We start from the raw sequence: 24778 nt of genomic DNA on the forward strand, positions 1-24778 counted from the left end.
GGAGCCTCGAGCGCTCTCTCGAGAGCGGTCTCGTAGTAGTAGTACTCGATCTGTCATGGCGTGTGGACTGTGAGGTGTTGTCTATCCCGAACTGGTGTTTCATTCATTAAATTACAGTGTTTTTTATCGATTCCCAACCACATCGTGAGCCTTTTCACTACGTGCAGTGTGACGAGACTCGCAATGACCCATTGCTGAAGTGCTTGTGGCTGAGGAAGAGTTGATTTCTTGCGGATGAAATGTGGGTGCCAGCTAACAATAAATACGGAGTGGGTGAGTTGCCGAGTACATTTCCTCTGCGTGTTGACACAAAGCGGCGATGAAAAGTTGCTGGGAAATGGCAGGAAAATGTCCCCAAAACGCCCGTGGTGCACGCAAATGCATCCCTGGGGACCCGGGAAGCGCCCTCAGGGGAGCCCCGAGCGTCAAGCGAGTCCCGGAGAGCGGAAGAGGGAAGCTCGAGTGGTATTGATTTTGTCGGTGTTTGTGAATGAGCCGAGCAAAAAGCGCTTTGGGATAAGTCAGAGGAAATTCCGGGAAATCGATTGGCAACTGTTCCCCACATTTGAGCTCTTTTTCCTCAACACGCCGCTGAAAATTGCAAATAGTGCGACTCTGTGCAAGGCCGCAAGTCTCAGTGACTAGCAACTCCCCTGTTTTCAATTGGCTCTAATTCAATTCAATCACGAGACGGGCGAATTCTCGCGACCCCTTCGAAAAGAGCCCTGCGAAAGGGGCACCGGGAATCACAGCCGAGATCCTTCATGGGGAGCACGAACTCAGGCCTTTCTCTACGCACTGTGTCATTATGCGCTCAATTGGGTGATTTTCTACATGCCGATGCAAATGGTCACTTTTCCACTCCATTGCACTTGTAGACGTGCATTTTTCCTTGGCACAGCTGCACTTGATGCAATCCTCAGCTGTGCTGATTAATTACGTGTTCGCTGGCGACGCGCTTTTGGGGGTAATTAATTAATTGCACATGACAGCTCGTCAATTTGGCCATAAACTTATGTGGGATTCAATTGTGTGGTGCCAGAATGTGTGAATTTTTTCACATCAAATAATGGTGGAAAATTGACACTTTTATCAGTTAAAACGGTGGAAAAGTTTTGAAATGTTAAGGTTATGCTTTGATATGAGTTCCTAGAAACTTCGGTTGACTTATCTTAATCTCAGCATTCCTGGAATCTGCAGAGTTCTCGTTAATTCATCTTAAATGCTCAAAATTCAGTTTCTCTGCTATATTTTGATACGCGTAAGGTTAAGAGTTTAACTCTGATTGTCAAGGCTGCAACAGTATCTTGATGATTCACTGAAATCGACGTGGGTGTCATTCTAGGTTGCTAGACATATAAATTGCTCTTCTAAATCTTGCAAATGGACAATTTCCCATTTTATTTGCAAACCCTAATTCATTATTCATTTTATTGGAAGTTTTTTTCTTTGTCTTGTGACACTTTTTGACTGATGATTTGCGAGATTTCCCTGAATTTTTCACAATATACCCACAATTTGTTTGATTGTGTGACCCATCAGGCAGAAAAAAGTGACTGACATTCTGTTGCTGTGCTAGATAGCAGAGCGAGTTGTCTTCTAAATATTTAAGTGCGAGCGGAAGTCTTAGCATTATATTGACTTTTTGTTCGCCGGGTGGTTTGAGGAACATGCCGGGAATGTCTCAGCGGCGCGTGGGATGCTGGGAAATATCAGAAGGAAACAACAGGCGTTTCGGCAGGAAAATCGATGGCGAATCCCTTCTGCAAAATTCCTTTGTCTCGCCTCTCACTTGCCATTTCTTTTTAGCACTTTTAGCAATGTGAGCAGCGGTTTTTTGACCTGGATAAAAGTGAAAGACATTTGCAGCAATATCGCATCATAAATTGTCTGATTTTTTACGCTTCCGCATATCGCGTAATTAAATCGTTATAGCTGTAAAATGCCCTCAGGCACTTTGCAGTGTGTGTTTTGTCTTAGGAAGGAAAAGTGGTTTTATTGCAGACGTCAAGCTATCTTTGAAATATTGGTCAGTGGCCCAAAGGTTTCTTTGGTGTTTTTTTTTGTTCTCCTCTCATAACATTCCTTGTTGAGATTATGCACAAAATCTGCTCCAATATAATTGTGTTTCAATGTTTTGTTGTACTTTATCTGGTTCTTTGTTGTTATTTTTTACCCTCACATGAGTTAGTGTGGTGTTTATGAGGAACGACTCATAAAATTTAATCTGTCAGTTGAAATTATGTTGAATGTCTTTGTTGTGTCGCGTCGTGTGTCATTTTCTTGTTTCACACTCTCGCCAAGTGGAAGGAAGAGCTTGGAAATTGATAAATTATTGTTATTCAGTGGATGTCATGATTGTTGCTGGGAATGATAAGATTTCATTTTAATTTTATACTTCACCCATGAAAATTATTCATCATTTCCTCTTCACTTGACAAATTTCTTGTCCAAGAAAATGCATATGATTTTTTCTGCTTCGTGGCTTTTTCTATTACGCTTCTTCTCTGTAATTGTTTGTCTTTGCCGGACATGAAAAAGAGGGTCTTATGTTTGTCCTTTTGAACTGCAACAGATTGGCGAAAGATGGACAAACAGTGAGTCAATGGTGACGAAGGCACAATGTGGTTGATAAGACAAATTGTCAATGTTGAGCATAAAGTCTGGGGAGAAGATTGATATTCCTCAGTTTCTCTTTGTTTGCTGGCTCTTGAAAATTTGCGGAAGTTGAGGGTGTGAATAATCTCAAGTTTAATGACATTATTGCTGGAAATTTGCTCCATGTTTTGCACGGTATTTCGCCAAGATCAATTCTGGACTCCTCTCGGCCATCTGAATATGTGTTTCTTTCGGTTGCAGTTATTGTTGAGTCATTAGAATTATTTCACATTAATCGCCGCACATGTTTTTTATCTACAAATAAACATGCAAAATATAATCAACCGGTGCTGATGATTCACGAGTTGGAAGTCAATCGCAAGTCCAATTCTTTTGCGGAAACCAATCTCCCCACACATGAGCGAGAGGTGGGATTTATTCTTAGAATTGGACGTGGAAAATTTTCATCAAATTCAAAAGAGTCTCTTCATTGACTGATTGAGAGAAGTTACACATGAGAGTGGCGAGTGAAGTGTCTTCATTCACAATTCGCGGCGTTGTTTGCTGTAGCCAGAATGCCTAATTTGATAATAATGCAGTGTAATCGTGATTCAATCAGTGTGGAAAATTGAATTTCATTGAGGATGACGATGAATGAGGGGCAAATTGCTGAGATAGGGCACGTCCTCCGTCGCTAAATAGGCTCCAACTCCGACGCTGACGGCATTTGATGTATGACGATGATGATGAATATTTTGTAGCAGTTTCTCGTGTACATCTTGAGGCTATCAAGAAAGTTTTTCACTCTCGCAACGGTGATATTATTAATTAAAACTTTGTGTGGAAGTTTCAAAAAGCTTGCAATGAGATGACGAGGAAAAGATATAATGACAAAACTCGGAGATTTAATTGAAAGTAAATCGATTAACAACCCCATCAACACTACAATGAACTTCTCAGAGAGAAATACTTTGTGCGCAGAAAGCCGGTACAAAGTTGCTGTCATCGTTGGTTGTTTTATGAATCGCGTGCGATTGTAAATGCGGCGTTTTGCATGCCGTTCAGACTTTTAACAATGGTCAAGACGAGGGTGTGAAGTTTGGGGATTGGCATTGAAATTCACAGTCGAACATGCTTTATTACTTCATTGAAATTCTCCATATTGGACGATACTGCAAACATTTTTAACAAAGTTCCTCAGCGCAGGAAAAGAGAAAGAGAAGAACAAGATGTTCTGCCAACATTGAAACACCAGCAATTTGTATACATTTGTCTATTGATATTGATATTTCGTGGTTAAAATTTCGAGAGTCACTTCCTTTTATCCACTTGTGGATGGTAAAATGCGCAGAACATTAATAATGTCGTGACAGTGGAGATGATTGTGTAAACATCATCATCATCGTTCTCACTGCAATTCTCTAATTAAATGTACATTCTACCCACTCTTGCATTTCTCTCCGCTTTCCACTCATCAGATTATCTCATGATGGTGAATTAATTGTGCACTTCTTGATGTCTGAGTTAATGGAAAGTGTCACAATGTGCTCGCATTTCATTGGAATATGACAGAGACTTCTTCGCGAACAATATTTTCTTCGTGAAGTGCATTTTTGCATCTTTATTGAAATACTTCTACAAGTTAAGCTGTTTGTTGCACCGTTGCAATGTTGTACATTATTAAATTTCCTACGGTATTGCATTTTCTCCATGCATTTCCCACTCTCTTTCTAGCCCAGTGAAATTGATCGTCTCTGCAAGTTTTGCAGTAAATCGAGAACATATTAAAAAATATAAACTGAACTTCAACTTTTCCTCTTAACACGTCCAAGGTGGTTTCTTTATCTGTGGAAATAGTACACAAAGTTTAACGGGTTTTAGCTGAAATTGTATCTAAATCTTCTGTTAATCTTATCTCAATTTTCACATAAATATTTTCATCTGAATTCACGAAGATTACAAAGTAGCAAATCAGTGGCGTATTTGTAAAAAAAAATTCTACGGACTTTTGAGTATTTTTATGCAATTTCGAATCTGCAAATTTCAAAAGGTGTTTAAAAATCTTCCTGAAAAATTTGTGAAAATTGATAAATTTACTACGCCACTGCGAAAATTCGACCTTACAAGAGTAAACTTTACAATTCATCATTGTGTACACTTTGCTAAGAAGATTCTTCATACAATATTGAAGAGATTCTCTCCAATTCTCACACTTTCAATATGAGGCCTTGTAACAGAAAAATAGTGGAAGATCATGACAGTGAATTGTACAAATGCAACGAAGATAAATCCTCGCGGAGCATTTCGATTGCAAATGGGTCTCTCTCATCGCATAATGAATAATGGTTATAATTGAATTGAGGCGCATTTTCTGCTATGGAAACCTGCCGACAGTGCGTGTGCGGCACAGTCATAACAATTGAGAATGCTCCCAATTCAGACACCTAATTGCCACCGAAGCCACTGAGTTTGGGTTGAAAAGAGTGTTACGAAAAATCTCATGACCCTGACCGCGCGACTTAATGATGTGGCCCCGCTTTCTTTGGCTTTGATAATGCGGGGAGAAAAGCCATGTGCTGGAAAATCTGCGTGCTGTCTGTGTCTATTTTTATAAGCGCCACACACAGAATTTGAGAATGGGAGAGTCGCCCTCGTAATTTGGCCTTTGATGGTGTTATGATTCTGCGACGAGCCTCTTTATCAGTCAATAAACACTCCAATTGACCGCTTCATGAACTTTTTTCTTTCCATTTGACCTCACATCGCGTGAAAAAGTGCCTTCATTTGCTTATGCCACACTTGAACCGGAAAATTGTGGAGATAAATGTTTACCATATGCTTTGAGATTAATGCGACAACAAATGAGTGTTAAATATGCTTTGATATGGGCTCAGAAACACTCATGATTAATTGTGATGCAATAAAGTGTTAGAGATGACTAAATTTGTGTATCAACACATTGACGAAAATCTCGCGTATTTCCGGTTTGGGAGCCACAATCGCATGTACTTTTCCCGCATCTTCTCCAGATGATGGAAATTGTGTAAATATACAGAGAAGTCGTCTTTTTCTTGATCTCCTCTTTTTTGGATCGCTTTTTATGTGGCGTTTCTCGGCGAAAATAGCGTATTGCGATGCTAAAATTAGAGACACTTGCGGAAAAGGGTGAGATTTAGGGTCTTCGCGACTTGTTCTTCGGGCTATTTCTTTGTCGCTCTGTTGACTGGTAAAATGATGATTTCATTCTTCTCAAGGGTACAATTCTTTCTTCTTTCTGAAGTGTATACCTCTTAAATGTGGGATTGTTTGAAGACGCACCCATGTGATGTTAGAGACTGCGATAGATATTGTGTATATGCACAAAAAAGAGCGACAGTCAATAAAAACTTTCGCCTTCGAAGAAGAAGTGAAAATGACGCGATCTTCGATAGACATTCACTGAAAATCTCCACGTATTGATACATGTCATTATCTTGTGGCCTACAGTGGCAATTTGCACAATTTTCCTGCATTAATTGGCCATTCGCTCAAGGTTTAATTGCTGTTCAGAGGTTCATTAAACTCGCTGTGGTTGAAATTTGAATATAGGCTAACAGACAATAGCCAAAAGTTAGGCAAATGGAAGATGATCAGTGACCTAACGAGTTTCCCTCTCTTCGCAGCCATCCACAATTGGCACGGAGACGTTCGCCATGGACTGCCCTTGGACGTTGGTGATTCTGTGGAGATCCTGGAAGAGTGCGGACCGTGGTTTCGCGGCACCTGCCCGAGAAGACCAAGACTCGTTGGTCTCTTCCCGAAATCCTACATTCACATGAAAGATCTGAGCAAAGTGGATCCAGTTGTGGCTGAATGTACTCAAGTGCTACGCGAATGGTCGGAGATATGGAAAAAATTATTTGTGGTGAGTTTTCTTGTGGTTTTTTTTTGCGAAAGTCATGATACTAATGCGTGATTTTTCCAGGAAAGGGAAACCTACAAGTTCACTACATTGAGAAAGGTGATGCTTTCACTGTTGGAGAGTCGACGTGAATTGCTGGGACTCACCTTAACACAAGATCAAACGCTAGAGCTGCAGTTGAAAGTCATTTCGAAGATAGACTGGGGAAATCGGTGAGTGAAACAATAATATTTTTTTCATTATCTGCGAATATTTATTGATCACAAAATATTCAGGCAGCTTCTTAGATAAAACTCATAGACAAAATCACTTATCTTAGAAAAAATATTCTCCTTATTCTTATTATGAAACCTCCTCAAATACTTGCTCTTCGTTTTTTTTGCCTATCTAGTCGAAAATTTTTCTCTTCATCTTACTAAAAACCTTTATTTATAAAAAGATACGCTCAATTTTTATCTCTCCATTCAATTGCACAGCAATTTTTTTTTATAATTGATCTGCAGTCTTGATAAAATACGATATTTAATTGTTGTGCAATGCAAAAGTGAAATATGAGAAGTATGCTGAAGACAAACATAAGCATTTTAAGTGGTATTGAAATATATAGAATAATAACTACAATAAGAGCTTGTACAAGTTTTCCATGTAAAGTTTTGTTCTTTACCTACATTCATCAAACAATCATAAAAATTCTCTTAATTAAATAAATTCTAAGAAAATATGGCGTCATCTAGATAAAATATATAATGATAAGTATTGTTGAGGCTAAAATTGTGGGATGATTTTACCGGGGATGATTTCGATTTCACTTGTCTTTTTGCCTAGCGATTCATTTTTGCTTTAGTTAATTAGAATACTCTCGCGAAAATTTATAAGATATCACTTTGTTATGAGATAAAATTGTGTTTATATGCTAAATTTTGCACATCTCTCGTACGCGATGGATAAATGCTGAAGAAACTCCCGCTGATTTGTCGATAGGAAGAATGTAGGAAGGATTTTGATTCATTCACTTCGTCTCCACTGTTCTCCGCATGTTGAATGTTGCTCTAATTCCTCCCCATGTTAACCATCATCAGACCTTCTCCATCTGGAGATTCTTCAGCAGTGGGTTGTTAATGGGATCCATTTCCAGTGCGGGCGGCGCCATTTCGAGGGTTGACGGGGCTGATGGAGTCACGTCGGGACTTTCGACAAGTTGGTTGCATAGTAGATGAAGAATATCACCGAATGAAGCCACATTTATGTTCTGTCCCAGGAGATGAAGAAGCAGAAAGTCTCCAACCTGAGAAATTACAGGGAGTTTAGCGAGATGTCATAAGGGGAATTTTAGTTAGATTAGATTTCACTTTACCTCAACTTTTCTAATGAGCGCCTCAATTTCCTGCGATGATCTGCAGCGAAGGCGACGCTTAATAATGAATTCACGTGTTGTGGGCATCATCACAATAACGGCTGAATAGATGATGGCCAATCCAGACAGAATGGAGAGAATGATAAACCAGAACCTGTCGCAATAAATAGTGAACACGGCCATTAATTAAGGAGTTGACAGAGATATAATTTAGAGCAACTCACCAGAGGAAAATGTAAATCTTCTCATTGAGAATGTTGAGTGCCAGAACGCACATTGCGTCGTGCTTCTGGATACTTCCTGAAGCTCCGTATTTGTGGAATGTACACTTGGTGACGCGCGGGAAGACTTCAACCATTGGATCATAGCGACTTTCTTGGTTCATATTGCTGAATTTCACCACGTCTGTGCCGTATGTCAAGAAAGCTCCGCCCAGGAATTTGTCCACGAAGAAAATATTCCCCACGACGTTGATGAAGTTGAGCAATTCGCACACAAAGTATCCGGTAGCGTAGGTGTTGTGAGTGCTCAGGCTGTCCACCATGTACTGAACAAGGCGTCTCTGGCGCGATAGTCTCTCCTCGACGTTGGACACGAGGAAACCTCGCATTCCCTCAGAGATCATGCGGACTTTGCCATCTTCGATGTTCTTCCAGAACCAGTGCGGAATGTAGAATAAAATGCCCTGCGAAGGGTGAAACATTATATATGAACTGATGAAATTGTAATATTCAAGAGAAAGTGACTGAACATTATCTGATAATATTCACTTACCTGGAAGAAGAGCATGAAGGGAACCCACTGATAGTAGCTGTGGAAGGTCTTTTCGGCATTGTCATTGCCCAATCCGGAATGTGCAACTTCAGTCCCTATGTGTCGCCCATGTTGTCCGGGAATGGAGAAAGTGTACGTGATCCAGCAGTATGTGTTGATCACATGAGTGGGAATTGCTCCGTCGTTAATGCAAGAAATTGGATCTCCTGCAAAGATGAATGCAAGCAATTAGCTTAATTGAATTGGGTATAATTCAAGGTAGCGCGCTTAGCTCACCTATTAAGTTATTAGCTGTTACGATGATGCAGCACACGAAGAGGATCGCACTTGTTATCCTGTAGTGGCATCTGAAGATCATGTTATCGATGATGGCTTTGTCGATAAGGTACCGGACTTTGACGAATCCGGCCACGGCGGACACTAAGCCAAACACTGCCATGTTTGTTGTCTTAAACTAGAACGATTGGTGACACGTTGTTTTCTGCAAAGAGAAAAAAAACAACGCGCAAAATTACTCTCAAGTTAATTGAAACCATTAGCAAATGCTGCGTGTTGGGAGTTGACCCAAATGTTATGTGCTGTCGCTGATATCACATGTGTATAATTTAGAAGCGCAACATTTCAAATTTACGTGAGGGTGAGATTATATTCAAATTGTTGGAAAAGTAACTTTTCCAATTAATTCGCGACTTTGTGGACTTTTTTCTTTGCCGGCGGATAAATGTTGTTATTTCAGCGTTTTCTGGAGAGTGAAATCCAACAGGTTGTTTCCGTGCTGAGTTCGTTTGATTTATGACAGCTAGATTTATCGCAATCTAGCCACGAGATTCGCCGTTTGTATTGATGCACATTGGGCTTATTTGCTGGCCTTTGTTGCATGTTAAGTGCCTGAATGGAATTGGTGTGATGCAATTATTTCGACCTTGGTCAATTGCAGAGAATTCTCAAGTCTACCTGATGTGTGTTCAGCGTGATGAGACAATTCTCAAAGACCCCACTCCAAGTGTCCACTCTGTGTAATGTTTGTAACCTACGATTGCGTGATTTGCGGCGTGCAAAGGCGTTGACTTGTGCTCCAGAGACTCATTGTTTGGTCAATTTTTTGGGAGCAATTGAACCTTCTTCCCGCGCTTTTTTGCCCATTTGGTATTCTTCTCGTGTTTTTCGTGTCATTCTCCTTTTGACCGAAATGTTATGTCTCTGTAAAGTTTGAAAGTGTTAGGAAGTAATTCAATTTTCTCGGCAATTTCTTCGCTTGAAGTGTGTGTTGTAACACAAGAATGGTAATTTCAGCAAACACCCTCAAACTCTCAGTGAAGTTCACTGACTTTCTACACTTGGAACTTTTTCCCAAAATGAAATTCATCGCTTTATCCAGGCAATTGTTCTTGTTTCTTTATAATCTCTCCTCTTGCTTATGAATAATTCATTTGAGAGTGCATTCAAGTGCCAATATAAAAGAAGGACATGAAGAAGTTTTAAGACGTTTTCTTGCATTTTTTCTCTCTCTCTCTTTCCCTCTTTCGTGCTTGTTTATTGCATCACCAACGAGAGTACTTGGCGCTTGATTTTGTGAGTTTCATCCAGAGAGTGACTTTAATTGTTGCGAAGATGCTTTTGTGGCGTTTTTGATGAGTATTGTTGGTGTGTATGAAAGCCACTAGCATGCGATTTGTGTGGTTACTTCCTGTGTCCACAGAGGAAATGATGATTCTCTACGTTAGCTGTAATTATTTCTGTTGACACTGAGCGCAGTTCTGGCTGGAAAATTGATTTTTCGAGGGTAATTTATGGCAGGAAATTTTCCTTATCTTGCAATGCCTCTTTTGGGGTTTATTTGAACAAGAAGACCATATGGTTATTTCTTGGGCCTCTCGAAGGGCAACTGCTTAGTGTGTGCTCTACAATTGTCACGATAAATGCCGTCTTGGAGCTTCGTCTGTAAATCCAAACAGTGTGTGCTAAAGGAGAGACAACGAGAATGTGATCCTCTCTCTTCTCATTCACACTCCAAGATAAGACTGACTTTTTCTTCACCCATGTGTAAATATTTACTTGAAAATCTTGGACTTCTTTGGGGATTGTCTTCTTGTGGAGGCTTTGTTAAAAATTCAGTCACGAGTCTTTCACAGTTTTCTGTCTCTTTATTTCCAGAGTACTTTTCTCACAATTTCTTGCATCTGATTCACTGTGGGGAAACTTCCTTATAACTTTGATACTTCATCGTTTTTATATGAATCACTGTTAGTTATTGAGTCCGTTTTTTACATTGTTATTCCAAGCATCCTCTTCAATGATTCACGTCTTTTCCCCTCATCATCATCATCAACTCATGAGTGGCCAAAGTCCACGAGGAATTTCACAATGTCTCTGGCTTATTGCCCAAATAGTGTGACAATGTCGGTAGATTAATTATTTTCTCTCTCGAAATGAACCGTTAAAAGTCACATTTGGTGTACCTTTTTCAACCTTCTTCACGTTCTTCACACTTTACGAGTTGATGTTTCTTTGTAAAACTCCACGAGTTTGCATCTCATGGCGATTATGTAAGGTTTTTTAATGTGAAAACTCACATCTCAGTGGTGGATTTGAAGCACCGCGAGAATGCAATTAGGCGTATTGGATGATAAATCGCGTGTTTTATCACTGAACAATTGGGAATAATTGATGCTGCTTTGGAGAAATGTTGAGACTTTATGCGTGCTCAATCGCGCTCTAATGCGGGTTTCCCTGAAATGTTGCATTGCTTCTTCCCCTTCGAAAAACACATTTCGCGTCCCCTTTCAGTTATCCTGGCATCGTTCAGGGGTGGAGAAAGGGCCTGCGAAGCGCACACAGAAACCATTTGAAAATGAGAATATGTTCAGAAACACAAAAATGGATGACGCGAGATCGATTGCTTTTTATCTTTTGAATATTTACTCAAGGTAAATTTATTCACCAAAGTATTGAGAGAACTTTTTTTTCTCACAAATGTGGGAGAAACCCAGAGTGTGTGTGAATAAAAATTTGGGATGTTTGATAGAAGGGGGACATCATTGGTGGCTTTCGTAGCCTCTTTCAGTCTCCATAGAAACTCCGGCTGAATGGTTGGTTGGTGCGTGGAGTAATATCGATTGCACTCCGCATGTAAGATGTTTCGTAATTCGGGTGAAGGAATAAAAGGTGGAAAAATTGGAGTTTCACCACAATTTTACGCGGTTGAGAGTGAAAGAATGGGGAAAATTTTCCACTATTCACTGTACATTCAAAAAGGAGCCGTCAATTTTATCATGCTCTCCTCTTTCTCTGGCCATTCACAAAAATTGTGATGAGAACACTGAAGAATGCGTTGCCACATAATCGTGAAAGAAGAGACGTGTGTTGGAGTGAAAGAGCGTGGCCAGGAGAGTGAGATGCCAGCACACACACAGGTCGTTTCGCCGAGAGGAAGGCGTCTTTGGTCTCTTTGGGCTTGATGATGGAATGTTGGAGGGATCGCCATCTGCACTCAAAATCCATTTTCTCCTAGGCTCCGCTTGCAACGTCCACGTACAATGAGAATTTGCTCACAATTTTTTTGAGAGGAACACACGCAGACAATTTGCCGGGGCGCTTCATTAATAATTCTCACCTAATTTTAACACTGAATCGCGGGGGTCAAACTTGTTGAATTGGCGCGACTTGGCGAAGAACGGTGGCCTGAGGAATGTGTATGGTTCAGAGACAGAGAGATCAACACATGAGGGCAACTGATCCGAACATTGCGTTTCCCCTCCGGAGGTCTCACACAAACTGAGGAGTGATGTGAATTCCGAGAGGTTGCCTCCTGGTGCAAGTCTCTTTCTTCGACAGCTAAGCTGAAACTGGTTGCGTTTCGGCTCCCTCGTTCCCCGTACTGAGCCGAGCTGTGTGGCACTGACTCACTCTCCGGGCAGTGTGGAGGGAAAGAACAGAGACAGCTGCTGTCGGACTGCCTTATAAATAATGCCTAGGCAGTGTGTTCTGGGCTATATAGCACCGCTGATCGCTTCGATTCTCGGCTCTCCGTACGCCAAACATGGTGTGTATTGGATGGCTCTGTGTTGGTGCGCAGAGCCTACCTTTCTCACTCACGCACTGATGTTTTAATTAGCTGAATTCACCTGAGACAGGTAACTCAAGTAGCGCTTCGCTTGCCGGCACTCTTACAAAATCGCCATCAATCTGCGCGGATCCCATGATCTTCAATCGCACTGCGCAACGATTGTTGCAAATGATCTGGCAATCATGCCATATTTGGCGAGAAATATTAATTGCCTATCGCGAGAATGCTGAATTGTCTAAAGAGAAATTCAAGTGCGCAAAATTAGCATTGCGTCGCTGAAATTTCTCTCTTTGCCATTTAGGTGTGACTTTGCGGCTTTCTGCCTCGACTCCCGCCGAGTTAAATGGCCAAAAAGCCAAAGAGGTTTAATGACTGGGTCCGGGAACGATCGCAGATATCACCAAGTGATCCCAGACCAGCGCATGATTAATGTATCCAGCCAGGCTTCCCATATTGAGGTGTTGGCCTGAGAAACAGGTATTTTGCATTGGTGATTGCAAAAAATCCGCGAGCCGAATTGGCAAAGTCTCTCCGTGGAATTCACCTCTTGTGCTGCTAAGCCGGGGGAGTCGAGGTTCCTTGCCAAACCTGTTCTCAGGCATGTGCGCGAGTGTGCAGCAAAGAACTCCGTGAGAATGCTTTTTCTTGACTCTCCATGTAACGCATTTCTTCTTTTTATCCCTTGTCTCTTCTCCACACAATGTGAGGATGTGAGAAGGAATTGCGCTGTGTGGCGACATTTCGCCAATTCAGGCAAAAAAGCCTCTGCTGATGCTGTTCGGTGTCACAGTGGATGAGGAATGGTGAAGCGAGAGAATGAATCTGAAAATGAAAAATCCCAATGTGGTACAAGGTAAACCATTCGCGCACTGTCACGACTATCAATTAAATTATGCTGCTGTGACTGTGGCGCATTGATCATTTATCAGGCAATTTAATACGATAATTCCCAAGTTGAATATTCACACTCAACTTTTATGCTGACTTGCAGACATTTTGCTCGGGAAAAATTCCAATGCATACATTCAATTTGAACTCATCAATTGTATTATACAAGAAATCTCAGAACATTTCTCAATGCAACACATTGTGAATTTATTTGAAATTTTTATTCTGGGATTTTATCGCTTTTTGGCGGTTTTCCTGGAAAATAAAATGTGCTCTTGAAATCACTGATTTTTCTACTCTGCTGACTCGCGTGAGAAATTTGATAACAATGCTCATATTCAACTGGTGAATATATGAAAGGAAATCGGTGATAATTCGCTGGCATATTTGCTGTGGAGTTAAAATGCAAACATCATTCGTTCGTTAGCATTTCAATAAAAGATTGTGGAGAAAAAGTTCCTCCTCTAATAACAAAATCTCATTTTTCCACTTGAAATGCAAATTGGTGCATTTTGTTCGGATTAATCAATTGATGATTATTTGATAAATGAATGTTTCACCGTTTGACCTATTCTTACTTCTTACTTCTCTAATCGCCTTTCAAGTCCACTTTCTTGCAGTTTGATAATGGAGTTTGAAAGAGAAAAATCCTGCTTGCACTATCTTATCACTCTTCCGTCTATGTGTGTCAATGAGAGATAATACAAAGCATTGCTCTCCCGGTCTTGAAGTTCTTTCAGTGATTGTATTTCAGTTCGACGATGTGTCGCATTCGCATTCAATTCACACTGTTTGAGGGAAAAATCTGCAGTGGTGATTTTTTAATAAATGGGCAAATTTAGAGCAAGCAAATAGATGTGAGTTTATCACACCGGTTGAAGGTGTTTCATTGTGATAAATTTAATTTGAAGTGATTGTAGAGTGAAAGCGAAAGAGGATGACTTTCTATGTTCCTCTGCCAGAGTCTGAAAGGTTAGAAGATTTGCAATTTCGGATTTATTTCGGGAAATTGTCAATACAATGAGTGCTAATACAATATAAATAAATAAATCGTCCTTCACTCTGTTATCAAAGATTTTTAAAGACTTGTGTCAACAGTCTCTTGAAAGGTACCTTATTCTTAAGTCAATATTATTTCGCAAATATTGTATAATGATAACATGTGTTCAATTAAGCAATCGATTGACTTCAATGGCCACTCATATCACACTCTTCTCAGAAAGGTGCGATTTGTAATTCAGTTTGCAAAATCGCTGAACCAGAATCATTCAGACATTGTTGTGGTCAAGATACGCACGTTTGACTTCCAGGAAAGCATTTTTTGAATGCCATTCTCAGTGATTCATTAACTTCTCGCAGAGTGGCTGTTTTTCCTCCCAGATCTCTTCAGATAATGTGGCACAAAACAGTGTGACTCATTCTGTTGCTTGGAAGAAAGTGTGAAAAGAAAACAAATCAATGTCGAACCTAATGTGACCGATAGCACGCCACTAATTACTACAATCTGGGCGATAATAGCCCGGAGTATTTCGCCTCGTGACGCGCGAGAGAGTGGCTTTTGCACATTTCGGCATGGCGAATGTGAATGAGTGTGATTTAAAGAAAAGCAACACGTGGATTATTTGAATGGTGTAAATCGGTAGCTCGTCCGAGCTACCGGGGAGTTTAATCTTTTTTATAATGACGCTCGGAAATCTCTGGCAGTATGAGATTTCTTCTCCATTCCGAATTACACATGTGTAATGCCAGTTCTCCGCTGGTGTGCCTTCGTTCATCCTTCACGCGAGGTGAGAGCGACAGAGAGGTCTGCAAAGTAAATAAGAGGTGAATTCTTCCTACTTGGAAACCGGGGAAGTGATTCTGAGAGAGACAGTCTCGTCTTGCCCGTGTGCTGAGGATTTTTTCATACCTGAGGTGATAAACGACTCCGCGGAGAGCATTTCTCGCACACAAGCGCGTCTCGCTTTCCAGTGCATGAATCTCGGGACTGGGATGTGTTGGGAACGAGTTTCTCAGGCACTGGAGATGGGGAGGGAAGATGATTCGGAGGAGAACGACACGAACGTGCGGAGAGCCAATTGATGTGTACAAAGAAACTCCACCGGAACGGATTCACCTCTCACTCTTGTGCACCGCTGGTGTTCTCGAGAGCGGCGAGAAATGTCTTGAACTCTTCTCCATGGGTTTTGGTGCTTTTGTCTTATTTGAATTCCACAATTCAGGTCGCATCTCTCTCTGTCGCGCTGGGCAGTGTGGCCAGGAAGTGGGCTCGAGTGAGATGGAGGAATTCAATGCTTTCTGCCGTGCCTTTAACTGCTCCGCTTCTTTATTCACTCAATCGCTTGAGGTTTTAAATTTCGCAGAAAGGTTTATAGATTTCACGAGACAGGGTGGCGAAGAAACTTCATAGGTTTGCGAAAAGCTCTAAAAGAAAACGAAAATCAGGAAGTTGTGATAAAAATGACGAGAAAAGGGAAGATGATATTGAAATAAGGCTAAGAAATAGCTCAACATTTTCAAGAACAAGTTCTGAGAACGTTGTTAACATAAATAAATTGCCATAAATTTTTCTAGCCAGACTTCTTTTATTGACCTTTTCGCCTATGTTAGTTAATTTCCTTGCATTCGCAAAATTTTAGAGATTATCTGTGAATAGAATTAAGTGATATCTGACTATGTAATTAAATGGATCAATAGTATGGCTAACAGTGCGGGAAATGCTACACAAGGCAAATAATGAAAGGAGCAAATTTGCTTGCCTTAGTTATCGCATTTTATCTTCTTAGAGGAATGGTCAAGACTGCAAGGCAACTAAATGGACTCTTTTCTTATGCAAAGCAGTCAATTTCTCAGTAGAAATCATAAAACTCACAACCACCAATGCCTAGAATTCCCATAAAAGACGAGAGAAGAATATGTGAGGCAGAAGTGAAGAAAGAACAAGCGCTGCGTTTGCCGTGATTGATTCTATGTAAATGCATCTTTAAGAGTAGTATGTCGAAGGCGCTGTCTGAATAGTAATTCGAGTAGCTGGTGAGATTTGACTGAAATGATGGTCTTTTGATTTTCAGAAAATTATGTCTGGACTTGGTGCCAAGGATTGGACCATTAGCTGTGAATCCACACAACATTGGAATAGTGTCGCTGCACAATGTTCACGTGAATAGTGCTGAAAATGCCAAAGCGTCTTCTGTGAGTGCATTTTTTCCGTTCGAATCACTTTTATGCCACTTATTAACATACTTTACTATTCTCTCGCCAGAGTCGAGGAACATTGCGACGGAAGACAACCAAAACGATCCTCACTCATCATCTATACTTCTGCATGAGGGATTTTGGGCATAGAATTGGAGATGATGCTGAAGTCTATTTCTACCTTTATGATGGCAATTCCAATCGCATGCGCGCGCTTTCTGAGCGCTTCCTGGTCAAGATATCCAAAGACGGCTTCTCCAACTACATCGAGAAGCTCCACAGCAATTGCACAGTGTTCACGGACTTGGGCGTGTCTGATCTCAGCGGAGATCTCTATCTGGTGGCCAATGTAATGCGAGTGGGCAGAATTCTGCACTCGGAGAGCATCAAGAAGGGTGACAAGCTGGTGGGATCGCAGAGTTACCGTCGTCCTTATGGCGTGGGCGTTTTGCCGCTGGGCGAAATTGCCAACTATGACAGCTCAATTGAGCCTGAGGAGAAGGAGTTCAGCTTCAAGATATTCCAGTGTGAGGAGAAGGATTTCCATCAACTGCACGAGCTAATCATCAAGAAGGCAAGCGGAAAATTCTCTCCAATCAATGCTAGTGGTCAGAATCACTACGGATTGGTGGTGTCGCTGAAGCTCCTGCACGGCGGTCTGGGTCAGGCGAAGCTGGAGCAGCCTCTGCTCTTCCAGGGCACGACCATCACACGGAAGATGGGCTTTCCGGACGTAATAATGCCGGGAGATGTGCGAAATGATCTATTTCTGACCCTGGAAAGGGCGGAATTTGAGCGCGGCGGTAAGAGTACTGCCAAGAACATTGAAGTCACTGTCCTGGTGTACGATTCTACCGGAAAGATCCTTAGCGAGTGTCTCTGGGGAGCTTCTGGCATGGAACCCTGCAATACCTATCGCACAATGATTCTTTATCATCATAACTCACCGTGTTGGAATGAGACTCTGCGTCTTAGTGTTCCCATTGAAAAGTTCTCCATAGCTCACATCCGCTTCGAGTTCAGGCACTGCTCGACACGCGAGAAGAGCGATCCCAAACTCTTCGGGTTTAGCTTTGCGCGGCTGATGGAACCCAGTGGAGCCACTTTGGCGGACGGGATGCACGAGTTGTACGTGTACAAGTGTGAGGATCCCACGAAACTCATCTCGGCGAGTTATTTGAAGCTTCCATGTTGGGCGAATGACGAGCAGGCGCAGCAGGACAACAGTTCAGTGTTTCACAGGAGTTCGAAGGAGACACTGTACATGAAGAGTCTACTGTGCTCGACGAAACTCACCCAGAATGCCGACTTGCTGAGTCTACTTCAGTGGCGAACACATCCGGAGAAGATTCAGGATGCTCTGACGCGTGTCCTGCGACTGAGAGATGAGGAACTGGTGAAGTTCCTGCAAGATGTCCTTGACGCTCTGTTTGCTATGTTCTCCAATGAGGAGGGTAACAGCACTGAACACTCAGGGCTGGTTTTCCACGTTCTCGTGAGCATTTTCAGTCTCCTGCAGAGCAGCAAGTTTCAGCACTTCAAGCCCGTGATTGATGAGTACATCGAGAATCATTTCGCAGCTGCGCTCGTGTACAAGGGATTGATCACGTCTGTGCAGCACTTGGCGGAGTGGATGACATCGGCGGAGCGTCCTGAACCCATTCAGAAGTGCTTCGGATCGCTGGAGTACATCTTCAAGTTGATCATTCAGTCCAGGAAGTTATTCTCTCGCGCTTCTGGTGGACAGTACGAGGAATCGTTCAGGAGGGATTTGTATGCACTGTTCACCGCTCTCAATCGGATGCTATCAGTGCCATCTTACGATGTGATTTTGCTGACACAAGAGGCTCTGCTGCACTCCACGGGAATCGTGCTGGAGCAGCTGAAGGGCACTCTTCCGCCGTCCGAATTGGGCGTGCTTGCGAAGAATATGCTAGACGCTGTGCCGCGAGATTCTCAACCGAGACTGATTCAGGCGAAGATGCAGGCAGTGAAGGATCTCGTGTCTGGCCAACTCTTTCACGACGATGAATCGCGATCCGTAATCCTATCAGTGGCGTGCAAACACCTGAGAATTCATCTGGCGCGCAGGGATGAATTGCGCCTGTGCAGTGAGATTTTGGCTGAAATTTTGACACACACGCACGAGCTGAAGAAGCAGCAATTGGAGAAACCCTCGAATACTCTGCAGCATGATCTGGACGCATTGTCCACGAACATCCTGGACATGCTGATGCAGGCGATTATGATCATCATGGAGGGATCGCCGACTGTCTTGTCGCCTCTCGTGGCGGTGATGCTGGGAATCCTGCAGCAAATGGACGAAGTGCACTACAAACATCTCTGGGATGAATTGAGCATGAATGGAGAGTCGATGGAACTCAAGGACTTCCTCCATCGCACTCTGGCTGTCTTCAAGGAGCTCTTGACGCAGGATTGGCAAGTGTTTCCCAATGATTGGCTAGTGATGAAGATGGCAGCCAATGATGTGGTGCGAAAGGCACTTGAGGAGTTCGCGAAGCCATTGGTTTATCGCTATCTTGGCCCCAGTATCTTCGATTCTCAGCTCTGGTGGGCTTACTTCAGCCTGGCTGTGTCCTTCCTCACGCAACCCTGTCTTCAGCTAGAGCAGTATCACGAGACAAAAAGGCGGAAGATTCTGCACGCTCACGGGGACATGAGAGTGCTCATGGGATTCCAGATTCTCAGCATGTGGTCGCAATTGGGCGATCACAAATTGCACTTTATCCCGTCGATGGTTGGACCGTTTCTCGAAGTGACTCTTGTGCCAGAACCTGCGCTGAGGAGAGCAACGCTGACTGTCTTCTATGATATGATGCAGTGTGAACAGGTGAAAACTCAGTATTATCCTCATTCTGACAGCGTATTAATCATTGATTCATCTCAGGCCTCTCGAGGATCCTTCAGACTTGTGGAGAGTGAATTGATAGACAAGCTAGATCTGCTGATTAGCGAGAACAAGGGTGATGACGAATATCGTGAGCTCTTCAGCACAATGTAAGTATAGAATTTCCTCTCGAGCCCAACAGCCAAAAATTTCACTGTAAATATCATATCATGATCGTCATGATCACAAAACCGTGCTCTTTGTATATAGAGTGAAATCTAACACTAAAAAATCATACATGATAATTCGCTTGCGGATCTTTCACGCTTGAAGGGAACATCTGAGCTTGGTGTAAGTTTTCATGTGTCTTCTTGAGAATCTTGTTTGTTTTTCTTGTGATGTACAAATTGGCAAAAATGTGCTTTTGTGTTCAATCTCGTGGATCATTTCATGCTTCATGTGTGAAATATAATTTGGCCATTTCTCATTGTCTGCGATGATAGAGAGAGATGTTAAGTGTGTTTGGTCTGTTTTTTTTCTTCCGGCAGCCTCTTGGAAAAGGTCCAAATGGAGGCGCCCACTTGGCAGGAAGCCGGCGCGGCCTTCATTACTTCCGTAACGAGACTGCTGGAGAGACTGCTTGACTACCGGAGCGTGATGCAGGGTGATGAGAATAGGGACAAGAGGATGTCCTGCACAGTGAATCTTCTGAACTTTTACAAGAACGAAATCAACCGGAAGGAGATGTACTTGAGGTGAGTATTCGTCGAAGAGATCTTGGCCGAAGGACTTGTTTTCAGTGAAATTTTCTTCTCAGGTACATTTACAAACTCCTCGATTTGCATATCCAAGCTGAGAACTACACAGAAGCGGGATTCACGCTCAAACTGTACGCTGACATGCTGAGTTGGGATCGGGAAGCGCTCACTTTCTCACCGCAAGACAACATTGGACAGCCAGAGTGGCAGCGAAAGGAGCATCTTTATCACGAGGTGAGTTGCAATTGACCTTTGATTGTTCTCAAAGTCTCTAATATTGTCGCCTCTTAACAGATCCTGGAGTTCTTCGACAAGGGCAAGTGCTGGGAAAAGGGTATTCCGCTGTGCAAGGAGTTGGCCACTCTTTATGAGACTCGTCGCTTCGACTACAATCACCTGAGTGAGATCCTCATTACGGAGGCGAAGTTCTTCCAGCAAATTCTCACGCAGATTCGCCCAGAGCCTGAGTATTTCCGCGTGGGCTTCTACGGAATGGGCTTTCCGCTGTTCGTGCGTAACAAGCAGTTCGTCTATCGCGGGCTGGAGTATGAGAGAATTGGGGCTTTCACGCAGCGTCTGCAGACGGAATTTCCTCAGGCGCAGATCTTGACGAAGAACTCTCCGCCCGATCAGTCGATTCTCTCAGGGCCTGAGCAGTACATTCAGATCAGCAATGTGCGTCCCATCGCGGACCATCCACACCTGAAGAGTGCAATGGTGCCGGTCCCTGAGAAGATTGCGCGATACTATCAGGTAATTCCGATTTTGCACATCTTCAACACATTTTTCTGAACTTCGTTCTCTTTTCAGGTGAATGACGTGACGAGATTCCAGCACGACAGACCTGTCTATAAAGGCGTTGTGGACAAGGAGAATGAGTTCAAGAGTCTCTGGATTGAGCGAACTACGCTGGACATTGCTTGTCCTCTACCAGGAATCTTGAGGTGGTTCGAAGTCACCGCCAGATCCATGCTCGAAGTCACGCCAGTTGAGTTTGCCTGTGAGACAATGGGCAATGTGGGGAAGGAATTGTGGGATCTGGTGGCGCAGTATCGAACGGATCCGCGGAAGAATATCAATCCCTTCACAATGCGTCTGCAGGGCATCATTGATGCCAACGTGATGGGCGGAATCAGCAAGTATCAGGAGGCATTCTTCACGGACACCTTCATGAAGTCTCCGCAAGGACAGGGTCAGGCGTCGAATGTGCAGAAGCTGAAGTGTTTGATTCTGGAGCAGGTTCAAGTGCTGGAAACGGCGCTGGAGCTGCACGGTCAATTGGCACCGGCGTCTGTTCAGCCTCTTCACAAGCGTCTCCTGGAGCGCTTCTCACAGATGAAGCAGAGTTTGTCAGGATTGGGTAAACTCAAGCGTCAGCATTCTGAGAGTATCGTCAACACACCACTTCCGCCGCTGCCAATTGAGAAGCGCGCCATGAGTCTGGGCAATGCGGGGATTTACGAGCAGGATGACATCTACACGAGGCCTGCGGATGGAACCAGACCAGTTCCTGTCAGTGGCAATCGAGAGACGCTTGGGCTGCTTGAGATTGTTCCAGCCAGTCAGAATGGCGTTCATTCGCCGGCGCCGCCAATCCCAGCACGGCCAAAGTCAGCTGGTTACGTGAGTCTGAGCGAGAGTCCGGAGGTTCCGCCGAAGAGGGATGGCAGCAAGGGCTCTCCGAATGCTCCACCTCTACCGCCACGTGGCTACACGCCCGACAAGAGGGCGTCCAATCCCATTCCATTCGCCGAGTGCGATCAGCAAGCGCCGAATATTCCTCGGCGATCGCACAAATATTCCGTGGTGGACATCAGCTTCGATGACTCGGATACGAGTGAGCAGAACAACCACGATTCCGTGGACTTCCGCGACTCAGGCATCTCCACGAGCAGCACGGATCTCAATCAGCTGAACAATTTGAACGCCTATGAGGAGTACCACGTGCGCGGCCATCACAAGACCAGCTCCAATCCGGAAGTGCTGAACATCCAGGCGGCGGAGCTTCTGTCCCTGGCCGCGGGACTCGTGGGTTCGGGTAGTCTGGACGGCGTCTGCACGCCGCCGCCGATTCCACCGAAGACCAACAGCATCAATTCCAACTCCAATCACAGCCTCGAGAGGATCACGGGTGGCGCCAACTCCGACGGCTACTGTGTGCCAAAGAACTCCGTCTCATGTGACTCTTCCGTCGATGGCAATTGAATCTCCACCGGCAAGTAGTGCTTTTTCCCCTTTTGTCGCGCATTAAGTCTCCCTGAAGCCCTCAGACTGGACACGAAAGACACTTCAGAGCATTCTCTTCAGTTCAAGATGATACGTAAAAAGCCCACCGTGCATTTCTGCATGTGCAAATCTAATTTGTTTCGCCGAAAAATATGGTAGAAACCACAAAGTTTCCTTAAAAAATCTCACTACTCCACTGATTAGCCACTATTCTTTCCAGTCTGAGTGTGCATTTCCCCTTTTCCTCTTGTGCTTCCGTGAAAAGAGACCCCATCATCGAAAAGACCAAATATTAAGTAACCAGGCGACAAGACAGAGATTCTGCTGTCCCGCATTATTTGTAGAAAAGAAAAATACAATTTGTGCAATTTGTACGTGTCTCTGCGCATCTGCATAATCTATACACACTGTCTTAAATTTATCGTGTAACTCTTTTTCTAATGGTGTTTGCGAGAGCTGAGGAGTGGAGATGAAGTAGACTAGAACCCTAGGTCATCTCTATACAATGGCCAGAATGGTTTCCCGAGCAGGTCCAGTCTTTCTCGCTCAATTCGACCATTGAATTGCATGCAATCAGTTGCGCACAACCACTTTTTCGTGACCCTCTTTGAATCTCCAGCAATTCTTCTCCAGCTTCTCAGCTCAGTTGTGAGTTTATAATTCATGTGGAACAGGCAAAAAAGTCCCAGAGGATCAAAAAAAATTGTCTCAAGTATCGTCCTTAAGGGATAATTTATACGAAAATGGAAATTGTAAGGCATTTATGTAATTTGATATTTAAACATTACCTAGTCAAGGAAAGATGAGGAACAAATCAGTAAATAAAGTATGGATGGAATTTAAGGAATCGCTGACTTTTTGTCCACAAACAAGTTCTCTTTTTTCAAGATGTATCGCAAAGCTGTGAATTTTAACAAGGATGCAGTAGCCAATTTGGGAGACCCAAGACGAGAGAGGATGCGGAAGGACAGTCCGAGGTATCCAGTTGATAGACGTGCGTTAACTTCCACAAAGATTGTCGATGTGCAGCAGAGAATCCGCGAGAAGCAAGCAAAGGATCTCGAAGCGGCCAAGAAGCGTGGCGAATTGAGGAGGCAAACGTCAGAAGTCACCATCAAACCACATTTGAGACCAATGGCAAGGCCGAGAATTCCTTCTGCGGCGCCAAGAAGAGTCGAGAGGACGACTAAGCCTGAGGCAATCAAGGCAAATCCCGTGGTGGCAATTAATCACGTTCGCACGCGTGGGAAAGTTAATCCCGCTTGGCATCCGGGGATGTTTGTCGTCTCCCCGCAGAGTGGAGTCGTCAAGGAGACTAAATCCATCCGGAGGACGCTTGAGAAGCACTTCAGCAGTTCTCAGTAACTCTGAGACGCCCAATGAAGATGTATCTCTCTCCTTTGGTGATTCTTTTGCTTTTCAATCCACTCAAAATTGTGGATAGTGCGCAAGTGGAGGATAAATTGATGGCTCTTGTGAACTATTGCCTCGATAATCCTGAGATTCTGACTAAGAACGCTTTCTTTGGTATCAATTTGGCCGATGCAATTCTTTCTGGGCATCCTTTGTCAATAAAACGTGCAGTTTTCAAGCAAAAATTCAACGTTCTGCGTGAAATCTTTAAGGATTTATCCAGTGAAGAGGACGAGTTTGTGTTTGACTTTGTCGTTAATCCTCAAGTCTGGAAGAAACCTCAAAATTTCTCAGAAGGACAGCTTCAAGCGTTACCTATAAATATTTCCCTGCAGACTTACGAAAATATTCTGAACTGGGGAAGTCCTGATGAGCAGCAATCTGACGAGTGCTTGAGAGAAATTGCGAAAAAAACCTGCGGAGTGACGAAAAAATGCTTGGAGATTGAATCTCCTGAAGGAATTGCTTTTGGATATCATCAAACTCACAAGTAAGTTTATCATATCGTAGTTTTAATCAGCATTCCATTCATGAATTCAAATAATCCTTTCCAGATTGATCTTTTATATGGTTTTGAATCGTGGAAATTGCAAAGTACATCGAAAAATTTTCCAGAAATTGTGTTCAAAAATCCTAAATGAAGTTCTCACAATTGACAAATTGGGATTCCCCGAAATCCTCAGGGATTTAGCAATGGAACAAATATTTCTCTGCTCATTTTGTGGCTTTCAGGAATTCCTCAAGCCTCACTGGATAC

General features: G+C 43.1%; 2 protein-coding genes across 3 annotated transcripts; one reads left to right on the plus strand and one right to left on the minus strand.

Moving 5' to 3' along the window:
- Positions 1–18: 18 nt before the first annotated feature.
- LOC132263763 (dedicator of cytokinesis protein 3) lies at positions 19–23455 on the plus strand. 2 transcript variants are annotated; one of them, XM_059763713.1, is made up of 10 exons: positions 19–273; positions 6261–6502; positions 6563–6711; positions 16653–16773; positions 16844–19627; positions 19685–19794; positions 20173–20379; positions 20442–20616; positions 20677–21135; positions 21193–23455. In XM_059763713.1, the coding sequence occupies exons 1-10, from the start codon at positions 240–242 to the stop codon at positions 22585–22587; spliced, it is 5676 nt and encodes a 1891-aa protein (XP_059619696.1). In that variant the 5' UTR covers positions 19–239; the 3' UTR covers positions 22588–23455. The 2 variants fall into 2 exon arrangements, with proteins under 2 accessions (XP_059619696.1, XP_059619697.1); XM_059763714.1 differs by lacking the exons at positions 19–273; positions 6261–6502; positions 6563–6711 and adding an exon at positions 14371–14553.
- LOC132263605 (innexin inx3) lies at positions 6749–12437 on the minus strand. The gene is made up of 6 exons (XM_059763430.1): positions 12241–12437; positions 8904–9108; positions 8628–8833; positions 8078–8538; positions 7854–8007; positions 6749–7784 (listed from the first exon to the last, which is right to left on the minus strand). Exons 2-6 carry the CDS (start codon positions 9064–9066, stop codon positions 7575–7577), a joined length of 1194 nt encoding a protein of 397 aa, XP_059619413.1. The 5' UTR covers positions 9067–9108; positions 12241–12437; the 3' UTR covers positions 6749–7574.
- Positions 23456–24778: the final 1323 nt, after the last annotated feature.

The sequence above is a fragment of the Phlebotomus argentipes genome, unplaced genomic scaffold, assembly GCF_947086385.1.
Source record: "Phlebotomus argentipes unplaced genomic scaffold, Phlebotomus argentipes genome assembly contig_39, whole genome shotgun sequence".
NCBI lineage: Eukaryota > Metazoa > Arthropoda > Insecta > Diptera > Psychodidae > Phlebotomus > Phlebotomus argentipes.